A 24,771-nucleotide genomic window follows, 5' to 3' on the forward strand; every position below is an offset into this window, starting at 1 on the left:
AGCGAGATATTGTTTTATTAATTACATGACCTCAACTACGGTATAAGGCTTCCCCAGAATGGGAGGGATCTTGCTGCCTAGCTAGGCACAGCAGAAAGATTCCAGGAGGGGGAATGTCAGGTTTTACTCTCAGCCTTGTTTTTGCTACTCCTTGTGTGTTGTAAAAGTGACTTCTCTAAGTTACAGTGTGTGTATTTCTTCTTCTGTTTATGTATTGGCTTTGAGCCAAAGCTCTTTAGGGGTTGACTTTTATTGCGGTGTTTTCAGACTCGCTGACAGGCCAAATCTGGGGGAGTGGGAGGGGAAAAGTTTTGAGTAATACATTGGCTGTGAGGGAGGCGGAGGGGCATTGAGCTTAGGCTTTCAGTGATCTGTAGTGAGTAGGGTCCCAGGAAGTGGAGATGACTCTGGCAGTAGGTATCCTGCTGATCTTGGTGCTGAGTAGCTGTGGTTCCTGGGGACAAGACTGGCCGGTAAGATACAAGGAGGGAGGATAACCCACCCTTTTCGCTTCTACCCATTCCCCATCAAATGGAGTTGAAGAGCTTTTCACTCCAATCTGTGCAAAAGGTGACTGACTCTTTGTGCACTAGAAAGGGATGGATGTCACAGAGTGGGTGGTGACAGCTGTGTAACCGTCCTCTCTGTCTGAGTGGGACACTGCCTTGAGTCTGCTCCCAGCTCCTATTAGTCAGTATATTTTTCCCCCTAAATTAACGGGGAGGGGGATTTGTCACTTGCTTTCCCAAGAATACCTGTTGATAGTCACAGGGAAGGTAGAGGAAGAATTTTCAAAGAGAGGGGATTATATGTGTATGACAGGCATGAGAGCAGGCTGTGCTCCTGCTCAGTAACTTCTGATTGTCAAGTCGTTCCCAAAAGAAACCAGTATCCTATCTCCAAAAATGGCTAGCATCAGACGTTTCAGTCAGGTGAAAGAAACCTAGCAGTAGGTAGATGTTGGATAATATACTCACTATGAAGGTCTCATCCGAACCCTCAGCCTCCTAGAGATTGGTTTAAACCCCAAAGCATGAGGATTTATATCCCTTCCCATACTTTTTTAATAGATGCTCCTATTGCACCAAAATTCCTAGACATCCAGGCACAACAGTACCTCAAAAACCTGGCTCCAGATAATTTTAGGCCTCACAATCCCCTAAATTCTACTAGATTAATAGGTGGCAGCTTCTTTGGTTCTGGCTGTCTGTATGTGGGTTGGTTGTGTTTTCATTCAGACTCTGATACTCTGCATTGGTCTATTGCACAGTGCTTAGATGCCATTCAACCCCATGTTAAAAGGTGTAAATTTGAAATGAAAACATTTTGCTAGCAGGCAACATTGCACATTGTTAGGATCTTCTCTTCTGGGTCAGTGCTGTTAAACTGGAAGATAGTCTGTCATATCCAGGTGTCATTAGTCACAGAATGTCATCGTGGCACTACAACTTTGCTATTAAAAGGACATGTAAAATGCAGAATGAAAAAGAAAAAAAGTAAGATAGCTATGTCGCTTTTTACATCAGTCCATCCCCATTCTGCAAACTAGCAAACACAGACCAGCGTATTTATAGAGTCCGAATCTTGTAGAAATGATTGAAGCAATGATATAAAGGTGCACTGCTGTCACTTTCTGAGGGAAATACATACATTATAGTATGTCGAATTTTTAAAAATTAATCTTTAAATATCTTATATGGATTTTTCTTCTTCTCTGTTGATGTTTGAGTCTTTGCAGCAAGGAGAAGTTGACCAGCGTTCAAGGGAAACTGTTAAACTGATTATACATCTGGCAGGATATTTTTATTTAAAGTGAAGTAACCTGTGTTTTTAAAAGAGCAATAATTTTATTCTCTAATTTATTTCAGTTTTAGAAATTTTAGACAGTGCATGTAACTACTGTATAGTATGTACATAATTTTCAGGCAGAAACATGATTTTATTTCAAATTAATGCTGTCTCTTTAAAGCTGGGATTTTAATATGTTGAAAGTATAGCGATTTTCTATCTTTAGAGTAGATCTGTCTGCATTCAGTTTGTTTTATTTTAATGCTGTTTTCTTTCTTTCTTTCTTACAGTCTATTAAGTGTGGCTTCGAAACTGGTATGTATAAATATAATGGATCTCTTTACACTGTTAAAAGGAGGTACCTAATTAAAAATAGCTAATCTGTGATTATTCAAACACTCAGTAACTGACTATAGGCAGCGAGTTATATGCTCTATCAGTATTCATGAAGGTGGGCCTGGCTTAGGGTGACCAGGTGTCCCAGTTTTATACGGGCAGTTCCGATAGTCAGGGCTTTCCACTTTGTCGTATATAGGTGCCTATTAGCTCTCTCTCTCTCTCTCTCTCTCTCTCTCTCACACACACACACACACACACACACACACACGTCCTGATTTTCACACTTGCTATCTGGTCACCCGGCTCCATCAATGTTTGGGCCCCAGGCCCTGTGCTTTGGGGGACCCTCGCGCCATGGGCTGGCAATGGGGGTGCTCTCACCTCGGGGACACCCCCACTCTGTGTCCCTGTGTGCTGCGGAGAGTCTCGGCGGAGGCAGGGTAGCTCTGCAGGCTGCCTCTGTCCCGGCTCTCCGGCCCCAGCCCACCCGGCTCCCAGCCCAGTCATTGGCCAGAAACCAGGGCCAATGGGCGCTGTGGGGGCGTTGCCAGGGCTTCCCGGCTGCGCCTCCACAGCAGGGACGAGGAGGGAGCCACAGGCAGGGAGAGCAGCGGGAGTCTCTCACTGTCAGGCAGACACAGCTGGGGGGGCACAGGCAGGGAGAGCAGCGGGAGTCTCTCACTGTCGGACAGACAGACACACACAGACACAGCTGGGGGGCACAGGCAGAGAGAGCAGCGGGAGTCTCTCACTGACAGACAGACACACACAGACACAGCTGGGGGGGCACAGGCAGGGAGAGCAGCGGGAGTCTCTCACTGTCAGACAGACACACACAGACACAGCTGGGGGGGGCACAGGCAGGGAGAGCAGCAGGAGTCTCTCACTGTCAGGCAGACACACACAGCCACAGCTGGGGGGGCACAGGCAGGGAGAGCAGCGGGAGTCTCTCACTGTCAGACAGACACACACAGACACAGCTGGGGGGGGCACAGGCAGGGAGAGCAGCAGGAGTCTCTCACTGTCAGGCAGACACACACAGCCACAGCTGGGGGGGCACAGGCAGGGAGAGCAGCGGGAGTCTCTCACTGTCAGGCAGACACAGCTGGGGGGGGGCACAGGCAGGGAGAGCAGCAGGAGTCTCTCACTGTCAGGCAGACACAGCTGGGGGGGCACAGGCAGGGAGAGCAGCGGGAGTCTCTCACTGTCGGACAGACAGACACACACAGACACAGCTGGGGGGGCACAGGCAGGGAGAGCAGCGGGAGTCTCTCACTGTCAGACAGACACACACACAGACACAGCTGGGGGGGCACAGGCAGGGAGAGCAGCGGGAGTCTCTCACTGTCAGACAGACACACACACAGACACAGCTGGGGGGGCACAGGCAGGGAGAGCAGCGGGAGTCTCTCACTGACAGACAGACACACACAGACACAGCTGGGGGGGCACAGGCAGGGAGAGCAGCGGGAGTCTCTCACTGTCAGGCAGACACAGCTGGGGGGGCACAGGCAGGGAGAGCAGCGGGAGTCTCTCACTGTCAGACAGACACACACAGACACAGCTGGGGGGCACAGGCAGGGAGAGCAGCAGGAGTCTCTCACTGTCAGGCAGACACAGCTGGGGGGCACAGGCAGGGAGAGCAGCTGGAGTCTCTCACTGTCGGACAGACACACACACACAGACACAGCTGGGGGGGCACAGGCTGGGAGAGCAGCAGGAGTCTCTCACTGTCAGGCAGAGACACACAGACGGGGGGGGGAGAGATACGGGGGAGGAGCAGCGTTGTGTACCCTGGGACTGGCATTAAATACGGACTATAGAGGCGGCTTCCTGGGGGGGCTATAGCAACCTCACCCTCTCTCCCTCCCTCACAGAGCAGACCCGGGCTGCAGCTGGCTCCGTCCATCACTTGTCTCCCCATCCCACAGAGACCCACACAACCCTCTGCCCCCCTGGAAAGACCCCCACCAGCCCCTATGCCCCATCACCCCTCTCCAGAGATTCCCCCCCTTTGTGCCTCCAGAGACAGCTCCCCTCTTCGCTGCCTCCCCTGCTCACTACAATCTCCCCATTTGCCTCTCCCTCCCTCCCTCCCAAGCGCATTGGCTGGGAGGCTCCCAACCTGTTGGCCACCACGGCCAATGGGAGCTGCACCTGAGGCAGAGTGTCTGCTTGCAGATGTAGACCTGCCTGGCCGTGCCTCCATAGCATGGGAAGGGGGAGCCCCAAGTGAGCAAGCCCCGGTCATCATCATCACAGGCACAGCAATTCTCTGGGTATTTAATTTCACTGAGGCAAGTAATTCAATCTACTCTTCCTTTCCAGGCAGTTTGTGGCTTTTCCTGTAAGAAAACTTACAATTTCTTTGCAAAGAAGTCCATTTATAGATTTTTTCACTTGAGAAGTATATTTTCTGGTTGTTCATAAGCTCATTTATTTTGTTAACTCAGTTTCATAGCCAATTTTAAAAGTCATTTGAATTGTACCTTGTTTTTCCATTGGCCAAAAAACACACAGAAGATGTGCAGATTTTTATTTCTGTTGGCCAAACCACTAGGGTGATCAGATAGCAAGTGTGAAAAAGCAGGACGGGGGTGGCAGGTAATAGGAGTCCATATAACAAAACACCCCAAATATTGGGACTGTCCCTATAAAATCGGGACATCTGGTCACCATACAAACCACCCTGTGTAGAAATGTAAATGTCAGAGCTAGAAAAGCTCTGGAAGGGTAAAGGTCCCTTCAGGAAATTGTCCTCAAGTCATTCATTCTTCTGGGCATTCTATTCTATTGTTCTCTCCAATAGTAATAGTGATCAGTGTTTCCACCCACAGGGGAGATGCACAAGACTGGGTCAATCCTGCAGCGACTCTGCCTTTACCCTTGTTCTCTGTCCACTCCCTCTACCAGCCCCTTTGGCCTCCCTAGGATTCCCCCTATCATTACTCCCTCTGGGTCTTCTTTCTCTGGAGCGTCTCATGAAGTAAAGTCTGTCATGACAGGTTCTTATCTCTGTAATGTATTTAATTTTGATGTATTTATTAAGTGTTAATTAATGCACTATGGGAGTCCCCCTTCAGCCGTCTGTATAAATTGATCCTCTTCTTTCCATATGTTTTGCCCATAGGGTTTTCTGTAGCCCTAGAGCAGCCAGCAATAACCCCTGTGCCTTTGCAATGGGGTGACAGAAGGGGATCATGGGTTCCCTATTTATGTGATTTGCAAGAAGTGTTATCATTACTCAGGGTACCAAATGTGTTTAAACGACGTAAGTGTCTTGTAAAATCCCAAAGCAAGCTCATTTTCATTTCATATGTAATAATCTCATATTCAGTATACACACATTTTTCATTAATTATATGAGTTTAATTTATTATTATTATTTATTACTAGCTAGGTTATGAGTTTTTTTCAGCATGGAAAATTCTGTGCTATTTTACAGGTTGAATGACTGAATGACATAATTACACACACACACCCGTGTCCATCACTAAGTCCAGTAATTTTGTCAAGTATCCGTTGTGCAACACGGTGGTGCTTATCCCTGCCCCGAGCTTCAGGGGGACACGGGGTCCCGGGGGGCCTAGTGTCCCCCTGAAGCACGGGGCCCGCCAAAGCGCGGGGCCCAGGGCAGTTGCCCCAGTCCATCCTATGGACTGGATGGCTCTCCTTGGGCACCACCAAAAATTATACAAACCTGGTATCCCTGGTGCACTGCCTGATAAGGTGGGCCTTGCTCCTGCCACTTTAGTATTAACATTGGCTTTTCTTTTTTTTTTTTAAAGCTTTCTCTCTCTGATAAGAGAGACACTGTTTCCAGTAGGATGGATTTTCTCCATCTCTTTCCTCTCAGTCTCTATCAAATACTTGACTCCCTTCCAAATTGTCTCCCACTTGACTGTTGGCCAGGTACACTGACATGATATGGGTGGTTTCAGTCACTACCACAGTAGAGAAGGTAGTTCTATATCTTTATTCATTCATTGCAGAACTTCTCATCTCTTACAGGAGACAATGACTGCATTGTCCCAGCTCAGCATACTGTCTCAGGAGCAGTACTAGTTTAGAGCCTGGGGATATCTCATTTGTGTTGATGGCATTGGGAGGACATTACCCCTCCATTTTTTAGATATTGCTCAATTTCTTGGTTAAAAAAACAAAAAAAACTGTTTTACACTGAATACGGTTAAATGTGCTTATTGATACAGGAAAGACACTGCAAATGTCATCAATGTGCATGATTTCCAAACTTATGCTCAGACTGACTTTATAAGATATATCTGATTTGAAGTTTCACAGCACATGAAAAGAATGTATCATTTAGTTACATGAGAACGAACAATCAGAGTTTTTGAAATAAACTGTTAGTGCCAGAAATGGAATCTGCTGGGTGCATGGGAGAGGAGTGGTTTTCCTAATGGTAAATTCTTGTTTCTGAGACACAAAAAGTGATTATTTGCATAAGCAGGTGAAAAATACCAGTAGAATTGACAGAGTGATTGATAGATATGGAATGTGTTTAAATACTAGGTAGCTGCTCTACTTTTAATACGTCTACTGATTTTTGCAAGGGCCTGCTCATGAGTTGAGAAAGTGGCACAGTCTAACACCGGCAGATCTTCATAATCTCAGTGCCCAGTTAATTGAAACAGAAGTGGATACACACTTCAGGTCGTATCGTATAAACATCAGCTGGAGCCTCAGCATGGATGGTAGGTGTGACATCCAAGTACATAAGACTATACAATATAAAATTTGTGAAGCATGTTGCATTAACAGCCCTGAACACCGATGTCCTCCAAGCACACAACAACAGTGGCAGTGAAAGCTTCTTTATGCTGCCCTGCCATCTTGCCTCAGTCTTGAACTGGAGGAAGCACTTTTAAGAGCAAGTGTGTCTGCATTACCCATTTGACACTTGGCTTCTCCATAGAAACTACCAACCATGGTGTCAGTTATTGAGGACTGTGCTGTTGAGTTTTCTCATGTGGGACACTTGTCAAATGGGAAGTAGATTGGGACCATCAACTCGTGGTAATTACAGTTAATCTCTTGCAGGCATGCTTTCTAACCGACAAACCACAATCTTAAAAGTCATTGTTTGTTCCTTTTTCAGCTTCTCTCTACCTTCCATTCTCCCCATCCCCCACATATGATTTTTTTCTTTGTTAACAGTAGTAACTGAATCATGTGGTCAGGGGGTCTAGAGGATTGTGCAGTTTGCTCTAACAGAGTGGTTCTCAAACTGAGCCAGTGTTAGACTTGCTGGGGCCCCAGGGCTGAAGCCAAAGCACAAGGGCTTCAGCCAGGGGTGGCAGGGCTCATGCTCCGCACCCACTCTCTTCTTTCCCCCCCTCCGCATCCCACCACCTGGGGTCATGTAGTAATTTTTGTTGTCAGAAGAGGGCTGTGGTGCAATGAAGTTTGAAAACTGCTGCTCTTACATTTAATCATGGTTGCTGTGATCTTTGTCATGGCAATTCTTAGCACATACATGTGCATGCAAAATCAAAGGATAGTCATGATAGTACAAATGTAATGGAAATACAGTTTTAGAAATCAGACATTGCTTTGTACTCAAAAAATCTCAGTATTTTAAGCATTTTTCCTTTTTAGTACAAACCACTAAAACACTACATATGCTGTGATAAGTGTCAATGTATGAGTTGATGTGCCACTATCAAAGATTGCTTTTTTATACTCAGCTGGCTCCAGACTTCATTGTAAGCCCCCCACCTCTCTTTTTTGTAACCTTGTAGAGGGAAAATCTCATGAACAATCTTCAGGGTGGGGGGTGAAGTATGCATCACTGGGGTGAATGCAGCTGGTATATTCCAGCAGCAAACTTTGAACTGAGTTTGTAACTTGGTAGTGACATAGTTGGCTCTAATCATATACACACAACATAGTTAATAAACAGTTAGTAAGCACAGCAATTAATCATATGCCATCCTAGCCATAATGGCTTATGCTGATTTATAGTTGTTTTCCTTTAACCAGTTCATAACATTGTTTCTTTGCTGTATATGGAGAACCCACCTAATAATACATGTGTATGGCCACTTTTCCTTCCTCACAGCTTTTTGGTAGAAGGACATCCCAAAGCATATTACCTCACATATTGCTACTGATGCTCTAACTTTGCTATGGCACTCTGGGATAACTGCCTAGATTTTTCCCAGAGTGCACTGCTACACATAAAGTTAGTGTTGTAGTTATAGATGTACTGTATACATATGATTGAGCTGTGAAAAGAGATGCGCATGGACTTAACTTAGTCAAGTTTGTTTTAACTTGGTCAGATGAGTCTGGCATGAACTAGTTATTACAAAAACATAGTGATAGCTAGGACCATGGTTAATACTGTAAATAGAGCCAAAGGGTTAAGAGTATCACGACAGCCTTAAAAATATCATTGCTCTCATTAGTTTATGCCAGAATCTATTGTATCACTATAGTTTTCTCTGTTTAATACTGTGCTAGGTTTATTTTATTTCTTTATGTATGAGCAGCAAAGATCTATGCAAATATTTATATCTATGAATACCAATTTTTCTTCTTTACTTCCAGCCAGCATCAAAGAACTGACAGCCACAAAGATCTGTGTGATGAGTAAAGGAATCAGAGAACATTTTGAGTGTATTCGGTGCAATTACACAGAGAAGTTTCAAAGTCAAACCATGTTGGGGAATAGAAGAGTAAGAACGTTCTTAAAAAAGTGATTATTTTGTCATTTGTTGTTATTAGGGAGGAGAGAGTAGGGAGGTGTCATTTAAAAATCAAGGCCAGATCATTCCTCTGTGTCACAGTTAATGTATAGAGGGCTGGGAAAGAATGAGCTGTAAATGGGACTCCTTCAGAAAATTTAGTAAAATGGGTTTAGCGGTACAAACCTGCATATTTTCAGACACTGGCAGAGGGTAAATCTGTGTGGAGGACCTAGCTGCGCCTTTTCCCATGGCAGCATGTCTCCCCAATAAGTTCTGCTCCCATGCTGTCTCTGTGTGTTGAGCTCACAGTACAGAGGGGCAGCCAATGTGACATAATACAGACAGATGGGTTCATTTCACGATCAGGAGGCAAGGGATGGTATCCTGGATGGCAGCCCTCCTCCCAGACTGCCCTGTCCAATCTTGTGGAACCCTAACCCCATGATACACTCGTGGTGAATTTCTAAAGGATTGAGGAACTGGGACAGCTTGATGTGGAGCCATTGCTCCTTCTTTCTGCACTTCTACCTCCCCGACTATGCCTGATCTAGCTCCCGTGGATTCATGAAAGTGATGGGGATGATTAGCCTTGTGGTATCTTTCAAATGTTAGTTGTTGTTTTTTAATTATTAATAAGATGAGGAGAAAACTTGGGTTTTCAAAGCTGGATTTGAATGTGTTGTTCTGAATTCTTCTACCAGGCATAAACTGATATTGGAAAAGTTACTGAATGATTTTTGGTATCAGGATCTTAAGAACCAAACAAGTTTCACAGCAGTGTGTATCTCAGACATTCTATTACCTTAACATTCTATTGTTCACTGTTTCAATGTATCTCTTTCAGTATTTAATGTTTTGAGAGGAAAATTCTCTTCTCGGTTATATCAGCACAACTCACAGAGTTCACTGAAGTTGCCAAGCATAACTGAAAGAATAATTTGGCCCTCAAAACTGCTGTTTTAATTGTTATGTTTTAGTGGCAGTTCCACTACATTGGATTCCCTGTAGAACCAGAAATGTTTTATTCTATCAGTGCTTACAACCTTCCCCCTGCAAATATAGATGAGGATTCTCCATCAAAATCCATCACGTTAACTTCACCAGGTAATTTGCCAGTTTCTATTTAACCTGGTTCATATGAAAATTTCATTTATGATACTGAATTCTTTCTAGACTTTGTTGTACAGGATGTTTTGAAAAGCTAGGAATCAACAAAAACAAATGTATTTTTATGTTTAAACAGACTGCATAATAAACATGTAGATGCAGAGATAATTAATTCAGCTTTGATAACACATCCTTAGTTACTATTTCCTTCCAAGCTCTCCTTTCTCTTCCCTACTTTCTTTCTCTCTAACTTCTAGTAACAGGTAAAGTCAGATTTTTAAAGCAGAAAACTGTTTTAGATTTTTGTTTTGTTTTTTATGATGTCACACCTGTGACTACCTTTATTCTCACTTTTAGTTCTTAATAAACTAATTGCTGAAACTATAAGGCAGCTTGGTAATAGGCTAATTGTTGCAAAAAGGGGGTGGGGGGCAGATGACTCAGGTGATTCTGAGTGACCAATCCTTGTTTGGTGACTCTGTGAAATGAGTATTTGAGATCTGTCCAGTTCCTAGTGAACAAGGTTTCCATACCACAACAAGCACCATCACAAGTGATACTACAATAACTGGCATCCATCTTGGCACTCAGGAGGCTATATGGGTATCCACACTACTTTCATATCTAGATTTGGACCTCCCACCAAGGTTAAGGTGCTTCTGCCTGTGCTGTACTTGTTCTGTAGACAGATAGAAGATAGTCCCCTTCCAAGGCTGTCATTTTGGCATCTTTAAAAAGCACTATATTCACTTTATTTTTAAATCACTGTAAGCAGGCATGGCCTTGTCTTGTCTTTTCTTGTTTAGATTTTGACAGCTGGGAGGTAGACAATTAAAAAGCAGAGGAAGCAGTTAAGGGGCTTTTTTTTTAATTTGTGGTAAGATCATAGAATTATAGAGTATTAGGTTTGGAAGAGACCTCAGGAGGTCATCTAGTCTAATCCCCTGCTCAAAGCAGGACCAACACAAACTAAATCATCCCAGCCAGGGCTTTATCAAGCCGGGCCTTAAAAACCTCTAAGGATGGAGATTCCACCACCTCCCTAGGTAACCCATTCCAGTGCTTCACCAGCCTCCTAGTAAAATAGTGTTTCCCAATATCCAATCTAAATCTCACCCACTGCAACTTGAGACCACTGCTTCTTGTTCTGTCATCTGCCGTCACTGAGAACAGCCTCGCTCCATCCTCTTTGAAACCCCCCTTCAGGTAGTTGAAGGCTGCTATCAAATCCCCCCTCACTCTCTTCTCTTCTGCAGACTAAACAAGACCAGTTCCCTCAGCTTCTCCTCATAAGTCATGCGCCCCAGCCCACTAATAATTTTTGTTGCCCTCCACTGGACTCTCTCTCCAATTTGTCCACATCCCACATCTGTAGTGGGGGGACCAACATTCTGTAGTGGAGGTAGATGCATGTATTACGTGTGAAGAGGCTTCTAATGCTATTGGAAAGACCTCAAGTTTTTTTTTGTTTGGGTTCATAAGTTGTCACCAGAACCTTTTATCTGAAGAGAAACATGTGTCTGCAGTGTTGTTAGCTGCCTACATGAGCAGAGCTGCCAACATTTTTGTGCCTGAGACAGAGGAGAAACATGGTGACACTTCCAAAATGGGAGAACTGAATGAGGAGATGAGAATGCTGTTCATGGAGCTCATTTCATAGAAGCTGCCCAGGAAAGCAAATAACTCTAATTGTAATATCTACAGTTTGTTGGTGAGAAATAACTTCGTATGTGTACGTGATAGGCTCCAATGAAAATATGTAGCTGCAAAGAGATAATATATTTGCTAAAGTATATAAAATCCATTTAAATCCACAGGTTGTAAAGATAATGTAATGAAATACAGCAAAAGTTGCATAGAAGTGGGTAAGTACAATAGATATATCCTTGGATTTATTTTCACAAATGTAGCAATATGCACAACCTTGATATTTATTTTCTTCCTTATAAAGTCTTTAAAATACTAAAAAGGGGGGATGGACACCTGGGGGCCAATTTCAGTGCCAGGATATATATGCAGCCAATGAGAAGAAAGAAAACTGCTCATAACTCTTCACAAGATTATATTTATCCACAAGGGACTATCTGCCCTTTGAGACTAATTAAATAAAAAAATCCCATGAAAATGTGCAAATATTGAAATCAAACTATCTTGTCCCCTGTAGTTTTGGCAAATAGCTCTCCTTGTATCCTTTCTGACATTCTTTGTAATAAAGAATGTGATAGCATTATGCTGATAGCTGGTGTCTTGTGTGTCATATCAGATCTGACCATGTGCAAACCCCAATCACAGCTATGGAGTGAAGGCTGCAGCTGTTAAATAGGAAGCAGAGACCTAAATGTGAATCTTGCTTCTGGCACCAAATTTGAATTCCCCTGAAATCAGAAGTTTGAGAATCCTGCACATTCCTAAAGTAGCAGTAGGCACAGTCTAAATTAGAGGCTATTTCCATACTTCCTAATCTAATATATTGTGGGATTTAGAGATTAATTTGGCATGTGTTTATGAGCTGGTAGAGTTAGTCCAGTTACCATTGGACAGGTGCCCAGATTGCAAAAGGCACCTGTGATGAGGCAAAGGAATTCCATGCAGGATCTGGCAGGGAGGAGGCTAAAAAAGCCTTTCTGAATTTGTTTTGAGTCTTAAATAGGTAATAATAATTGGAGATATACCAATCTCCTAGAACTGGAAGGGACCTTGAAAGGTCATCTAGTCCAGCCCCTGCCTTCACTAGCAGGACCAATTTTTGCCCCAGATCCCTAACTGGCCTCTTCAAGGATTGAACTCACAACCCTGGGTTTAGCAAGCCAATGCTCAAACCACTGAGCTATCCCATATGCAGGATATGCTTGCTACGTTCATTTTAAAATATAAATGCCTGAACTCAGCAGCAACATAGCTACTTTGACCAACCACTCTTCTGACTAGCCACTCTGAGACACACTCCCTCTCCCCCCAATAGGGCACTTCAGCAGAGAGACCAACAAGTGAATGGGTGTGGAATTTAGCCCGTTTTCTCACTTCTGGGGGTTCTCTCTGCTGGTCAGAATTAGGGCACTGTGGGGCAATTGTTTTGCCACTGCCCATGCTGTCCAAACAGGCAGCCAGTCTCGTGGGCTGTCAGTCTGGCACCTTTTACATTCACAATGGAACTTCTTCCAGCACGTAGGCAGTTATTAAGAATTTTAAGCTGTATTCTTTACAACCCGCAGGAAGTCTGTGGAATCCAAATATAACTGCATGTAAAATAGAGGCAGAAGTGGAAGTGAATTTTACCACAAGTAGCCTTGGGACCAAATATACCATACTTCTCTATGAGTGTGAGAAATGTGATGTACCTATTGAACGGGATTTGACGACAAAGGTATTTTTCTTGTACATATAACAGCTAACATTAAAACATACACATGCTCTTTTAGATACCCAAAAATGGTAAATCCAATTTCTTTTATTTTTCCTCTCTTTTATGACAATCTACATTACAACCCTTTTTACCAAGTTAGCAGAGGACATGCTTTTTTCAGACAAATTAGAGGAACTGGCCAGCAGACCATGAGAAGTCTGTGTGCTGGGTTCTAGGAGAATGACAGCCTACTTTAGGAAGAGCTGTGCTCCAATAATTATGGTCCTTTCCCCCAAGAAGGCAGTAAGCTTTTCTTTGTGCTTCAGGTGGTAAGAGAATTGGATAAAATCCCAGAGCCTATTTGAGTTCTGCTAATTTGGAAGGTCTAGTCAATAACCTGCAGCACACACTGTCCACTGGCTGTGTGGATATGGGGAAAGCAGTGGATGTGATAAATCTTGGCTTTAGCAAAGCTTTTCATATGGTCTCCCACAGTTTTCTTGCCAGCAAGTTTAAAAAGTATGGACTGGATGAATGGACTATATGGTGGATAGATTGTTGTGCACAATGGGTATTGATCAACAGATCGATGTCCAGTTGGCAGCTGGTATCAAGCAGAGTGCCCCAGGGGCCGGTTTTGTTCATCTTTATTAATGAGCTGGATGATGGGATGGATTGCACCCTCAGAAGGTTCGCAGATGACACTAAGCGGGGGGGGGGGGAAGGTAGATAGGGTAGGGATAGGGTCCAGAGTAACCTAGACAAATTGGAGGATTGGGCCAAAAGAAATCTGATGAGGTTCAACAGAGACAAGTGCAGAGTCCTGCACTTAGAACGGAAGAATCCCATGCACTGCTGCAGGCTGGGGACCGACTGGCTAAGCAGCAGTTCTGCAGAAAAGGACCTGGGGATTACATCTGGAGTATTGCATCCAGTTTTGGGCTCCCCACTACAGAAAGGATGTGAGCAAATTGAAGAGAGTCCAGCGGAAGGCAACGAAAATGATTAGGGGGCTGGGGCACATGACTTATGAGGAGAGGCTGAGGGAACTGGGTTTATTTAGTCTGCAGAAGAGTGAGGGGGGATTTGATAGCAGTCTTCAACTACCTGAAGGGGGGTTCCACAGAGGATGGAGCTAGGCTGTTCTCAGTGATGGCAGATGACAGAACAAGAAGCAATAGTCTCAAATTGCAGTGGGGGAGGTCTAGGTTGGCTATTAGGAAAAATTATTTCACTAGGAGGGTGGCGAAGCATTGGAAGTGGTTACCTAGGGAGGTGGTAGAATCTCCATCCTTAGAGGTTTTTAAGGCCCAGCTTGACAAAGCCCTGGCTGGGATGATTTAGTTGGTGTTGGTCCTGCTTTGAGCAGGGGGTTGGACTAGATGACCTCCTGAGGTCTCTTCCAACCCTAATCTTCTATGATTAAAACATTTTGCTCCCCATGGTGCTACTTCATGGTTTTCCCATTTATCATTAAGATTTTAAAAATGCTTCGATTTGTAACCTTTTCAGATTGGGAGTGTTCTACAGGGAAGGTGGAATAATACACAGTAAAATGGTAATACAGTACTAGTTTAGATAAGCGTTACCTAAACTCAAACTTATTCTTAATGAAGGTTACATACTGAGCTATTCTGAATTTTTTTCTTACCTAGCCAAGAGGTCAGATTAAAAAATGATATAATCATCACTTAAAATAACAGATGTATATTATATTTAATAGTGTCAATAAATCTGATCAATTCCTTAAATAGATTTTCACTATGTATTATTTTTAAATTATTTCTTTGTGTAACATGTTTGCTTCAACTTTTTTTTCCTGGGGGTTTCTATCTGCATTAGATCAATGAAACTAGAACTTCTGTTAGAATACCAGTGAGTGATCAAAGCAACAATATTTCTGTTCAGGTAAAGTTCAATTTTGATTGAATTTGCAATGGGAAAAGTAGCTTCTTTAAAATGAATGAATTGTATGCAAATACTACATTGTTTCTGACTAATGTCCAGTAAACCTGTGTGCAATACTGTGTAGCTCTTGATTTCAAGTTCACCTTTGTACTGTATTAAATGAACATCATGGACATGGATTACTGGACATAAGTTTTGTTTCTACTAACAGTGATTAAATAAACTGCACAGTATAATTCTCCTGTGCTACAACACTTAAGACAACCGTGTTTAATATATTTACACTGAGGTCTTGGTATTACTGGGGGGGGGTTCAGATCCACACTCACAGAACTGTTTTCAGATTCTTGATTCTTGTCTTTTGGGTACAAAATGTATTATCCGGAGTCTATATTTATTCTTAAAAAACATCTACAAATGACTGGATTCTAAATTGGTCCATTTAAGGTTGGGATTGTGTATTCTTGTTCTGTATACACAACGGTGAGGTTCATAATAAGCTTTAGGATAATAAGCTGAGCCACAGAAATCAATAGGAGTTTTCCCATTAATTTCAGTGTGGGCCCAAAATTGTGGTTGCATATAAACTATTGGTACCCAAACTGAGGTTTATATATGATGGTATAGCAGCCAATTTTCAATTATATACCTTACTCTGAGCTCAACTCCAATAAGTCTCAGGTGCATTTCTCAGTTATAGAACCACCAAGAGAATATAGAAAAGCCTTGACTCTTATGAAGTACAGCTTCATAGAGAGCATATGTTAATAAAGTATTTTGCCTTTCAGCCTGAGAAGACACATGTACTGGGCTCTTTATTCCTGTTATCGATGTGCATCATTTAAATGGACACAGGCAGTTTAAGCCCCAAATCTAGGTTTTATTGAAATTACTAAAATGAAAAGAAGTGGTTCAATGAAATTCATTTGAAAACTATTTAATTTTAACAAATTTATTGTTTAAATATTCCCAATTAGTGTTTGCAGCCCAGGCATTGCAGTAACATGGTCATACACAAGATAAACCAGCAGAATAATAAGTTATTAGTAAGGAAAGTACTTTTAAGGTTTATGTATTGTCACGTGATAAAGTCTCTTTAAGAAACTCAGTAGTCAGAATAGGACACCAAAGGGTCAAGCAGGATAAAAGAAACAGGAAGGAATAAAGCTGTCGCTAAGTATTTATTTGTCTGCATATTCAAATTTTTCGTCTACTTTTTTCTTCAGATCATTCCGTATTTTGCCAAATGCAAATATGATTGTCGAAGGCACAAAGGAACCCTAACATGCGTTCAAAACCACAGTAATGGTTAGTTGAGCATTTATCATCAGAATTGTTTCAGTGTTCAAAATAGATGAAGTAGGAATTATGGCTTGTTCTGTCTCTTACTATTTCCACTGACGTACCATTGTGTCTCTCTTTATGCTTTCAAGTCTAGAGCAGTTACTCTTTGGTAAAGAAAAATTTGAATTTCAGAGACTTCTATAAAGATCCTTCCCTAGGGACTGCAGCTTGATATGGTAGAAAGGCTTCTGTGTTCCAATGCCCCTCAGAGCTGTGGTGGCAGCAGTTAACTCCTGGTAGGGCCACCTAAACTGGACAGGTCAAAGGCAGACCAGATGGACAGCACTCCACTGGTCCGTCAGGCTGGGGGGTTGAGCAATAGGCCAACAATTTTTTTTTTTTAAACAAAGATAGGTTAAGTTATTGAAACACAAGTTCGCCATTCTGCCAAACAGCATGACAGACCAGGATGGGACAGTCTTGTTAGTACCGTAAGCAACAACTGGCAGCACGGGAAGGATTAACGTTAAGGCTAAGTACAAAATGAGCACTCTAGGATCAGATGCTGTACCTCTGGCAGTCCCTTTAAAGTCCTTGGTTTACTTTGTCTTTCATTATCCTTCCTCTTAGAGCACTCCTTCCAAAATATTTGTTTTCATGCTAAATACATTGCATAAACTACATAAATTAAAGCCAGTTAACAACTATCAGTTTTGACAAAACAGCAGAGAGAGGTCAGAATGGCCCATGGGATGTCAATCTGCTGGGAGGAGGAAGTATTTGCTAGTGTCTCGCAGGGACATGGAAGGAAACTTAAGGGTACGTCCATACTACCCGCCTGGGTCGGCGGGTAGCGATTGACTTCTCGGAGTTCGATATATCGCGTCTCAACTAGGCACGATATATCGAACTCCGAACGCGCTCCCGTCTACTCCGGAACTCCACCACCGCGAACGGCGGTGGCGGAGTCAATGGGGGAGCCGCGGACTTCGATCCCGCGCCGTGAGGACGGGTAAGTACTTCGAACTAAGGTACTTCGAGTTCAGCTACGCTATTCGCGTAGCTGAACTTGCATACCTTAGTTCGAACCTCCCCCCCCCCCCCAGTGTAGACCAGGCCTAAGGAAGTAGGATGGGAAGAAGACAGCACCTGCTGCAGTGTAGAGAACAGGGTTTCTCAAGTTCTTCAGCAAGTGTTAACATTTCTGCATAACCTTTTTGGGAAGTCATATTTTAGTGCAATTTCTCTTTCATGTATGCAGGCTGGAAATGCTCAGTACGATTGCTAAGTAACCAGAAGCCTTTTTTTTTTTCTTTAAAGTCAATTATTCAAAAGGTTCCTCGTTGAAGACTTACGGTTCTCTCTTTTAGGGAGCATCACAATTGATTCAACTGGAAGATATGTGTGTTTCATCCTTGTTGCTTTATTTGTAACTGTGTGTGTGATTGCTGCTGTAGTATTTTTCAGGAACCATGGTAAGACCTTTACTTACTCTTTTGAAAAAGCCTTACTTTAAGGTTCTTTGATCTTTACGTCAGCTTCCTTTTAGTGAGGCACTTCATATTAAAGGTATTGCAGTGCATTTATATAGCATATCTTTTAAATATCACAACAAGCAAGCATTACTATACCCTTATTTAGGAAACTCTTAGCCCGCTCTTCACTTATGTCCATTTCAGGGTAAATGTTCGATCCTATAACTATTTATTTATAGTTAAAAAAACAAAACAGTAGTTTAAAAATTACCTAAAACACAAATTGTGCCCAATTCTAGGGATCACTAGATTCATTACTTGTTTTGTATGCACAGGGGCGGCTCTAGGAATTTGGCCGCCCCAAGCACGGCGGCATGCCGCAGGGGGCGCGCTGCTGGTCCCGCGGCTCCGGGGGACCTCTTGCAGACGTGCCTGCGGAGGGTGCGCTGAGAGGGCGGCAGGCGGCTCCGGCGGACCTTCCGCAGTCATGCCTGCGGGAGGTCTGCTGGTCCCGCGGCTCCGGTGGACCTCCCACAGGCATGACTGCGGAAGGTCTGCTGGAGCCGCCTGCCGCCCTGCCGGCAAAATGCCGCCCCAAGCGCGCACTTGGCGCGCTGGGGTCTGGAGCCGGCCCTGTGTATGCATGTCTCTAGAGGAGACAGAAGAATAGTAAGGTGGGAAGAGAAGACTTATGTTTTAGGTGCAAACCAGAAGTAGAAAAGTCTCAGATGACATCATTTATAAGAAGCACTGCCTCAAGCAAAGCCCATATAGAACTAAGATAGATGTAGAGGAGTCACCATATTGGATCACACCAGTGATTTCTCTAGTTCAGTATCTCATCTATGATAATGCCTAGTACCAGATGCTTGACAGGAAAGTGCAAGAGACTTCACTTATGGAATAGCCTGCACATAAGGGAAGTTTCTTCCTAAACATCCAAGATCAGTGTCTGGCTTGGTTTATGCCTTGAAACAAGGATTTATACCTCTGATTTTCTGTAGATGTTATCATCAATATAAAAGTATCATCTTTTTTTAATCCTAGTAGGCTCTCTCTTGCCTCAGTGGTTATGTGCGTCAATGAATTAAACAGGTTAATAATTCAGTGGGTTAAAAAAGTATTTCCTTGGCCAGTTTTACATGTCATCTTTCAGTTTCATTGAACAGGTTTTTGTGGAGCTGTCCCAAAGATGCTCAAGTCTTTTTCCTTCCATCGCTTGGTGGTAGTTAATCCAGTACCCCACAATGCCTATTAATTTTTTTTCATTTCAATGGGAATGACCTTGTAATTATCAGCATGGTATTTTTGCAGCTTTTGTGCTGCCCCTTTTCCTAGCTTTTTTTAGATCACTTTGATACTCATGACAGCTTATGCCAGTCTTGACTAACCTAAATAAATGTCATCTGCAAGTTTTGCCCCCTCCCTCACTGATTATTTTCCACTTGAATAATAAATATAGTAAACACCAGTCCTAGTAGGGAACATTGATATTCCCCAACTTTTTGCAATGTTTAAAACTGATTTATTCCTGCTCTCTTTGATTTTTAACCAGTTTCTTTACTAATCTACATCCACCGACTTTCCTTAATTGCCTCTGGTGAGGGACTTTATTAGAGGCTCTTAGGAAGTCCAAATAAATTATATCTACTGGCTGCTTTTCTTAATCTACTGTTTTGTTGACATGAAGAATTCTACTAATGGGCCATGATTTTTCTGTACAGAAGCCAGGCTGTCTTATCCCTAAACTATCACAGTAGTCTAGGTATTTTGCAACCCTAGATGTTTCAACCAGTTTACCTCACATTTAAGTAAAGGTCACTAGTATGTAATTCCAAGGATAAGCCTTGATGCCTTTTTTTTTTTTAAATAGTGTGACAAAGTTCCTCCTCTACCTTGGTGGGTCCTGCACTTATTGGCAGATTTGCTCACCTCAGTGATCGTCCCCACAGTCTGGATCAACTCCTCCTGTGTCTGATCAGGAGTTGGGGGGTTTGGGGGGAACCAGGGCCCGCCCTCTACTCCGGGTTCCAGCCCAGGGCCCTGTGGATTGCAGCTGTCTATAGTGCCTCTTGGAACAGCTGCGCGACAGCTACAACTCCCTGGGCTACTTCCCCATGGCCTCCTCCAAACACCTTCTTTATCCTCACCACAGGACCTTCCTCCTGGTGTCTGATAATGCTTGTACTCCTTAGTCCTCCAGCAGCATACCCTCTCCCTCTCAGCTCCTTGTGCCTCTTGCTCCCAGCTCCTCACACACACTTCCTCTCCTCTGGCTCCCCCTTGCCTGACTCGAGTGAGCTCCTTTTTAAACCCAGGTGCCCTGATTAGCCTGCCTTGATTGGCTGTAGGTGATCTAATCAGCCTGTCTGCCTGAATTGGTTCTAGCAGGTTCCTGATTACTCTAGTGCAGCCCCTGCTCTGGTCACTCAGGGAACAGAAAACTACTCATCCAGTGACGGGTATATTTGCCCTCTACCAGACTCCTGTACCCCACTGGTCTGGGTCTGTCACAATAGGCACACCATTTTACTACCCTCCAGACTTCTGATACAGTACCTAGTGCCTATTTTTTGTTAGCCCCATGATTCCTCATTCAGAACTCTTTGCTCATCAGGTCCTGGTAATTTTTGATGCTCATCTTAGTTTGCTCAGCACCTCCTAACCCCTTGGTTTTAAACAGCATCTCATCTTTATTATCTGAAAAGAGTAGGTATCTCCCCAGCATTGTCTGTGGTGAGGAATGAAGCAAAGAAACCATTTAATGTCTCTGCAATGGCTTTGTTCTCCTCAAATGCTCCCTCTTAGCTCTTGGGTAGTTCAGCAAACCCACCCATTTTCATGTCATCTTCCTGCTTCAGCTATACTGAGAGGTTCTTTGGCTAATTTCCCTCTTAGATGTCCTAATTTCCATCCTATACTTCACCTACTAGAATTATGTTTCTAAAATACAGAGAAACAAAACTGTGGATATGGTTCTTACTAAACTGATCATCTTTGGTTTTAGCTGGAGATTATACCATTTGACAAATATCTAGACTAGCTCTTGGATACTCATTGTGTAGGCAGCATGCACTTTATTTCAGCACTGTTTTATTACACTTCCTCTCTCCTTTGCTTTAGAAGTCATGGCCATCAAGTAGAAACAAATGCATGAATCTGAAAAAGACTCCACCTATTGTCAGCGAGACAATTTTAAACCACATCCTCAAAAAGAGAAACAAAATTAGTCAAAAAAATAATTCTAGATCATTGAGTTCTGAAAATTAACATTGATGTTTTCAGAGTGAGGACAGTTTTACATTAAATGGCACAAAACTGTTTTCAGCACTGTTACAGAAAGGTGACTGGGACACAATGGAACCTGTACTGTCTCGTAGTAGTAAAAACTGTTTTGTCAGTCTATTTTCAGCATTGGTTCATGGGAACACACTGACTAATTTGACAACCAGTGTCAGCAGTTTCCTAGTAGATGGTGTTTGGAGTCAAAATGAGGGTTGATTTAGTGCAGGGATCAGCAACCTTTGGCACATGGCACACCAGGGTAAGCACCCTGGCAGGCCGGGCCACTTTGTTTACTTGCTGCGTCCACAGGTTCAGCCGATCGCGGCTCCCACTGGCTGCAGTTCACCGCTCCAGGCCAATGGGGGCTGCAGGAAGCGGTGCAGGACGATGGATGTGCTGGCCGCGGATTCCTGCAACCCCCATTGGCCTGGAGCAGCGAACCGCAGACAGTGAGAGCCATGATCGGCTGAACCTGCGGACGCAGCAGGTAAACAAACTGGCCTGGCTGCTTACCCTGGCAGGCCACGTGCCAGAGGTTGCCAGGCCCTGATTTAGTGATTGACTTGCATAATATAACCTTTTAAAAAATGAACCTTCCGGAATAAATTTTTTTTACAAGTACATAACTCCTCCCTAGCTAGTTTAGGAAGTCATTCAAATGTTGATTTTATTTGCTGCTAAAAATATTTAAATTCAATACAGTATATGGTTTTTTTTAATTTAACAGATACAAAGAAAATATTCTTCCATCGTGCAGAGTTACAACAACCGGTTAAAGTACTGGTTATCTATCCAAAAGAAGTGTGTTTTCAGCATACAGTCCTGGCTTTTGCTGAATTTCTGCAAAAGCACTGTCAAAGTGATGTCATTATTGATATGTGGCAGAAAAGGAGAATTGCGGAACAAGGCCCAGTACAATGGCTTGCTATTCAGAAAGAAATTGCAGATAAGATAATTTTCCTCAGTTCAAGATATAGCATTACTGAGTGTGATGCTGTTTGCCATGAAAGCATAGGAAACCACAAAGATAACTCTGAGTGTATGTTCACTCTTGCATTTAACTTCTTCTGCAGTGATATGAAAAATATATCTTCTCTGCACAAATACATGGTGGTTTCTTTTAATGAAATAAATTCAAAAGACACTCTCCCAAGTGCTCTCAACAGCTGTCCAAAATATTGTCTTATGAAGGACATTGACATCTTTTATAGAGATCTTTCTAGTTCAAATAGGCAGGCCCATGGCACAAATAGAAAATTAGTGTGTGGTTGGAGCCCTACCACCAAATGTATACAAACTGAGGAATACAATAAATTATGTTCTACAATATCAACATGGTCTCAGCAGCAGCAGAATATGATTTTGTAAGGCACTTGATGGATTTGAAATGAGTTTGCTTTGGTGAAATTAATTCTGGATAAAACAAGCTTTACTTTCAGCCTTTTCACTGCTTAATTGCAGGATCAGGGCAAAAATCAGTTAAGAGAAACTGAAGCTATAAAAGTCTACATAGGAGAGGTAGTCACCCATTCACCAATGTATTGTAAACTCCTTTATATAATTATGAAGAAATATTTAAAGCTAGTCATTTAATTATAAAGCTAGTTTTTAGAATTACAGAAAAGAGTACAGAATGAAAAGATAGGTATTGTCAATTTGATATGGAATTATCATTGTTACCATATTGTATTTGGAAAATAAAACAAACTTTTAAAAAATGAATGGTCCTATAGACTTTGGGGCATGATTTGGTCTTATGTTTAAAACAATTCTAAAAAAAGAGAAAAACAGGTAAATTAAAACATGAGGGGAAAATATCTTGAATCACTTTCTGATGAGAGGAGAAAAATTACCATTTTCTGTGTTTCATAAGATTGTTTAAATTTATCTTATGCATATGTTAGCAGGTTTTTTCCCTTGATCTGCTTATTGGATTTAATTGTAACTAAAACTTCATGTCCTCCTCTGGACTGTTAATGCTACAAGATTATTATACTCCTATATGATAAATTTGTGTCTGAGTAAGTTTTGTAGTGTAAATAAAGGATTTAATACATTTATATAATAGTTATAGCACTTCTCTTCTTGGAGTGTCTGATGCTCAACTGCTATGGAACTTAAGTGTATTTAAGGGTACGTCTACACTACGGGATTATTCCGAATTTACATAAACCGGTTTAGCAAAACAGATTGTATAAAATCGAGTGTGCGCGGCCACACTAAACACATTAAATCGGTGGTGTGCGTCCACGGTCGGAGGCTAGCGTCGATTTCTGGAGCATTGCACTGTGGGTAGCTATTCTGTAGCTATCCCATAGTTCCCGCAGCCTCCCCCGCCCCTTGGAATTTCCGGGTTGAGATCCCAGTGCCTGATGGGGCAAAAATCATTGTCGCGGGTGGTTCTGGGTAAATGTCGTCAGTCACTTCTTCCGCTGGGAAAGCAACGGCAGACAAGCATTTCGTGCCTTTTTTCCCTGGATTGCCCTGGCAGATGCCATAGCATGGCAATCATGGAGCCTGTTTTGCCTTTTGTGACTGTCACCGTATGTGTACTAGATGCCGCTGACAGAGGCGATTCAGCAGCGCTACACAGCAGCATGCTTTTGCTTTTGCATGATAGCAGAGATGGTTACCAGCCATATCGCACCATCTACCATACCTTAAATTGGTAATAAGATGATCGTGGCTACCAGTCCTTTTGCACTGCACCATCTGTTGCTGTCATAAGTGCCCCTGGCTGCTCTTAGCCAGGGGCGGAAAAGCCAAAATTGGGAATGACTCCCTGAGTCAATCCCTCCTTTTTGGTATCTAAAAATAGAATCAGTCCTGTCTAGAATTTGGGCAAGTGTACTAGAGAACCACTGTATCATAGAACCAGAGAGCACAGCTGCTCTGTGTCAGATCCAGCAGAAATTTTGAGCTGTATGCTATTCACAGGGGGTGCTTCTGCAACAACCCCACCTGTTGATTCCATTCTACCCCCAGCCTTCCTGGGCTACCATAGCATTGTCCCCCCACTTGTGTGATGACACAGTGACTTGTTAGTGAGAAATGAGTGGAAGGCAGCCTCCAGCTGCTATGATAGTCCAGACAGGACATTAAGCAGTGTGTAGGAGAGAAGGCCAGCATCCCACTGCTAGTCCAGGGGCAATTGAATCTTTTCTTTACACATGAAGGGTGGGGGCTGATGGAGCTCAGCCCCCTGTTGCTATGATGAAGACGGTTACCAGCCATATTGCACCATCTACCAGAAAAAATTAGGGACAGGCACCCTTGATCGACCTAACGGATGCTAGTCGGCGTGGTTACCAGTCCTTTTGCACTGCCCCATGTGCCAATAGGCTGATGATGACGATGGGTATCAGTCATACTGCATCATCAGCCACCCATGGCGGCGGGGAGGGGAGCAAGGATGTTGGTGTTGAGTGCTGCAGCATCGTGTCTATCTGCAGCATTCAGTAAAGATAGGGTGACATGTAAAAGAGTCAAGAGAGGATTGTTTTCCCTTTCACTTCTGGGGGTGGGTTGG

At 43.1% G+C, this 24,771-nt stretch overlaps 2 protein-coding genes across 2 annotated transcripts in view; one reads left to right on the forward strand and one right to left on the reverse strand.

Annotated features, from left to right (window-relative positions):
* The window catches only part of CHDH (choline dehydrogenase), a 69,182-nt gene extending 60,102 nt beyond the window's left edge, over positions 1–9,080 (reverse strand). The window contains exon 1 of the transcript XR_005601141.1: positions 9,024–9,080. The gene's annotated coding sequence lies outside the window, so the exon portion shown is untranslated. The remainder of the gene's footprint in view (positions 1–9,023) is intronic.
* Positions 361–23,442, forward strand: IL17RB (interleukin 17 receptor B). The gene is made up of 11 exons (XM_039546614.1): positions 361–473; positions 2,079–2,103; positions 6,702–6,842; positions 8,701–8,828; positions 9,818–9,944; positions 11,765–11,812; positions 13,160–13,311; positions 15,133–15,198; positions 16,425–16,506; positions 17,853–17,957; positions 21,970–23,442. Exons 1-11 carry the CDS (start codon positions 402–404, stop codon positions 22,608–22,610), a joined length of 1,587 nt encoding a protein of 528 aa, XP_039402548.1. The 5' UTR covers positions 361–401; the 3' UTR covers positions 22,611–23,442.
* Positions 23,443–24,771: the final 1,329 nt, after the last annotated feature.

This window comes from Mauremys reevesii, linkage group 7 (assembly GCF_016161935.1).
Source record: "Mauremys reevesii isolate NIE-2019 linkage group 7, ASM1616193v1, whole genome shotgun sequence".
Taxonomy (NCBI): domain Eukaryota; kingdom Metazoa; phylum Chordata; order Testudines; family Geoemydidae; genus Mauremys; species Mauremys reevesii.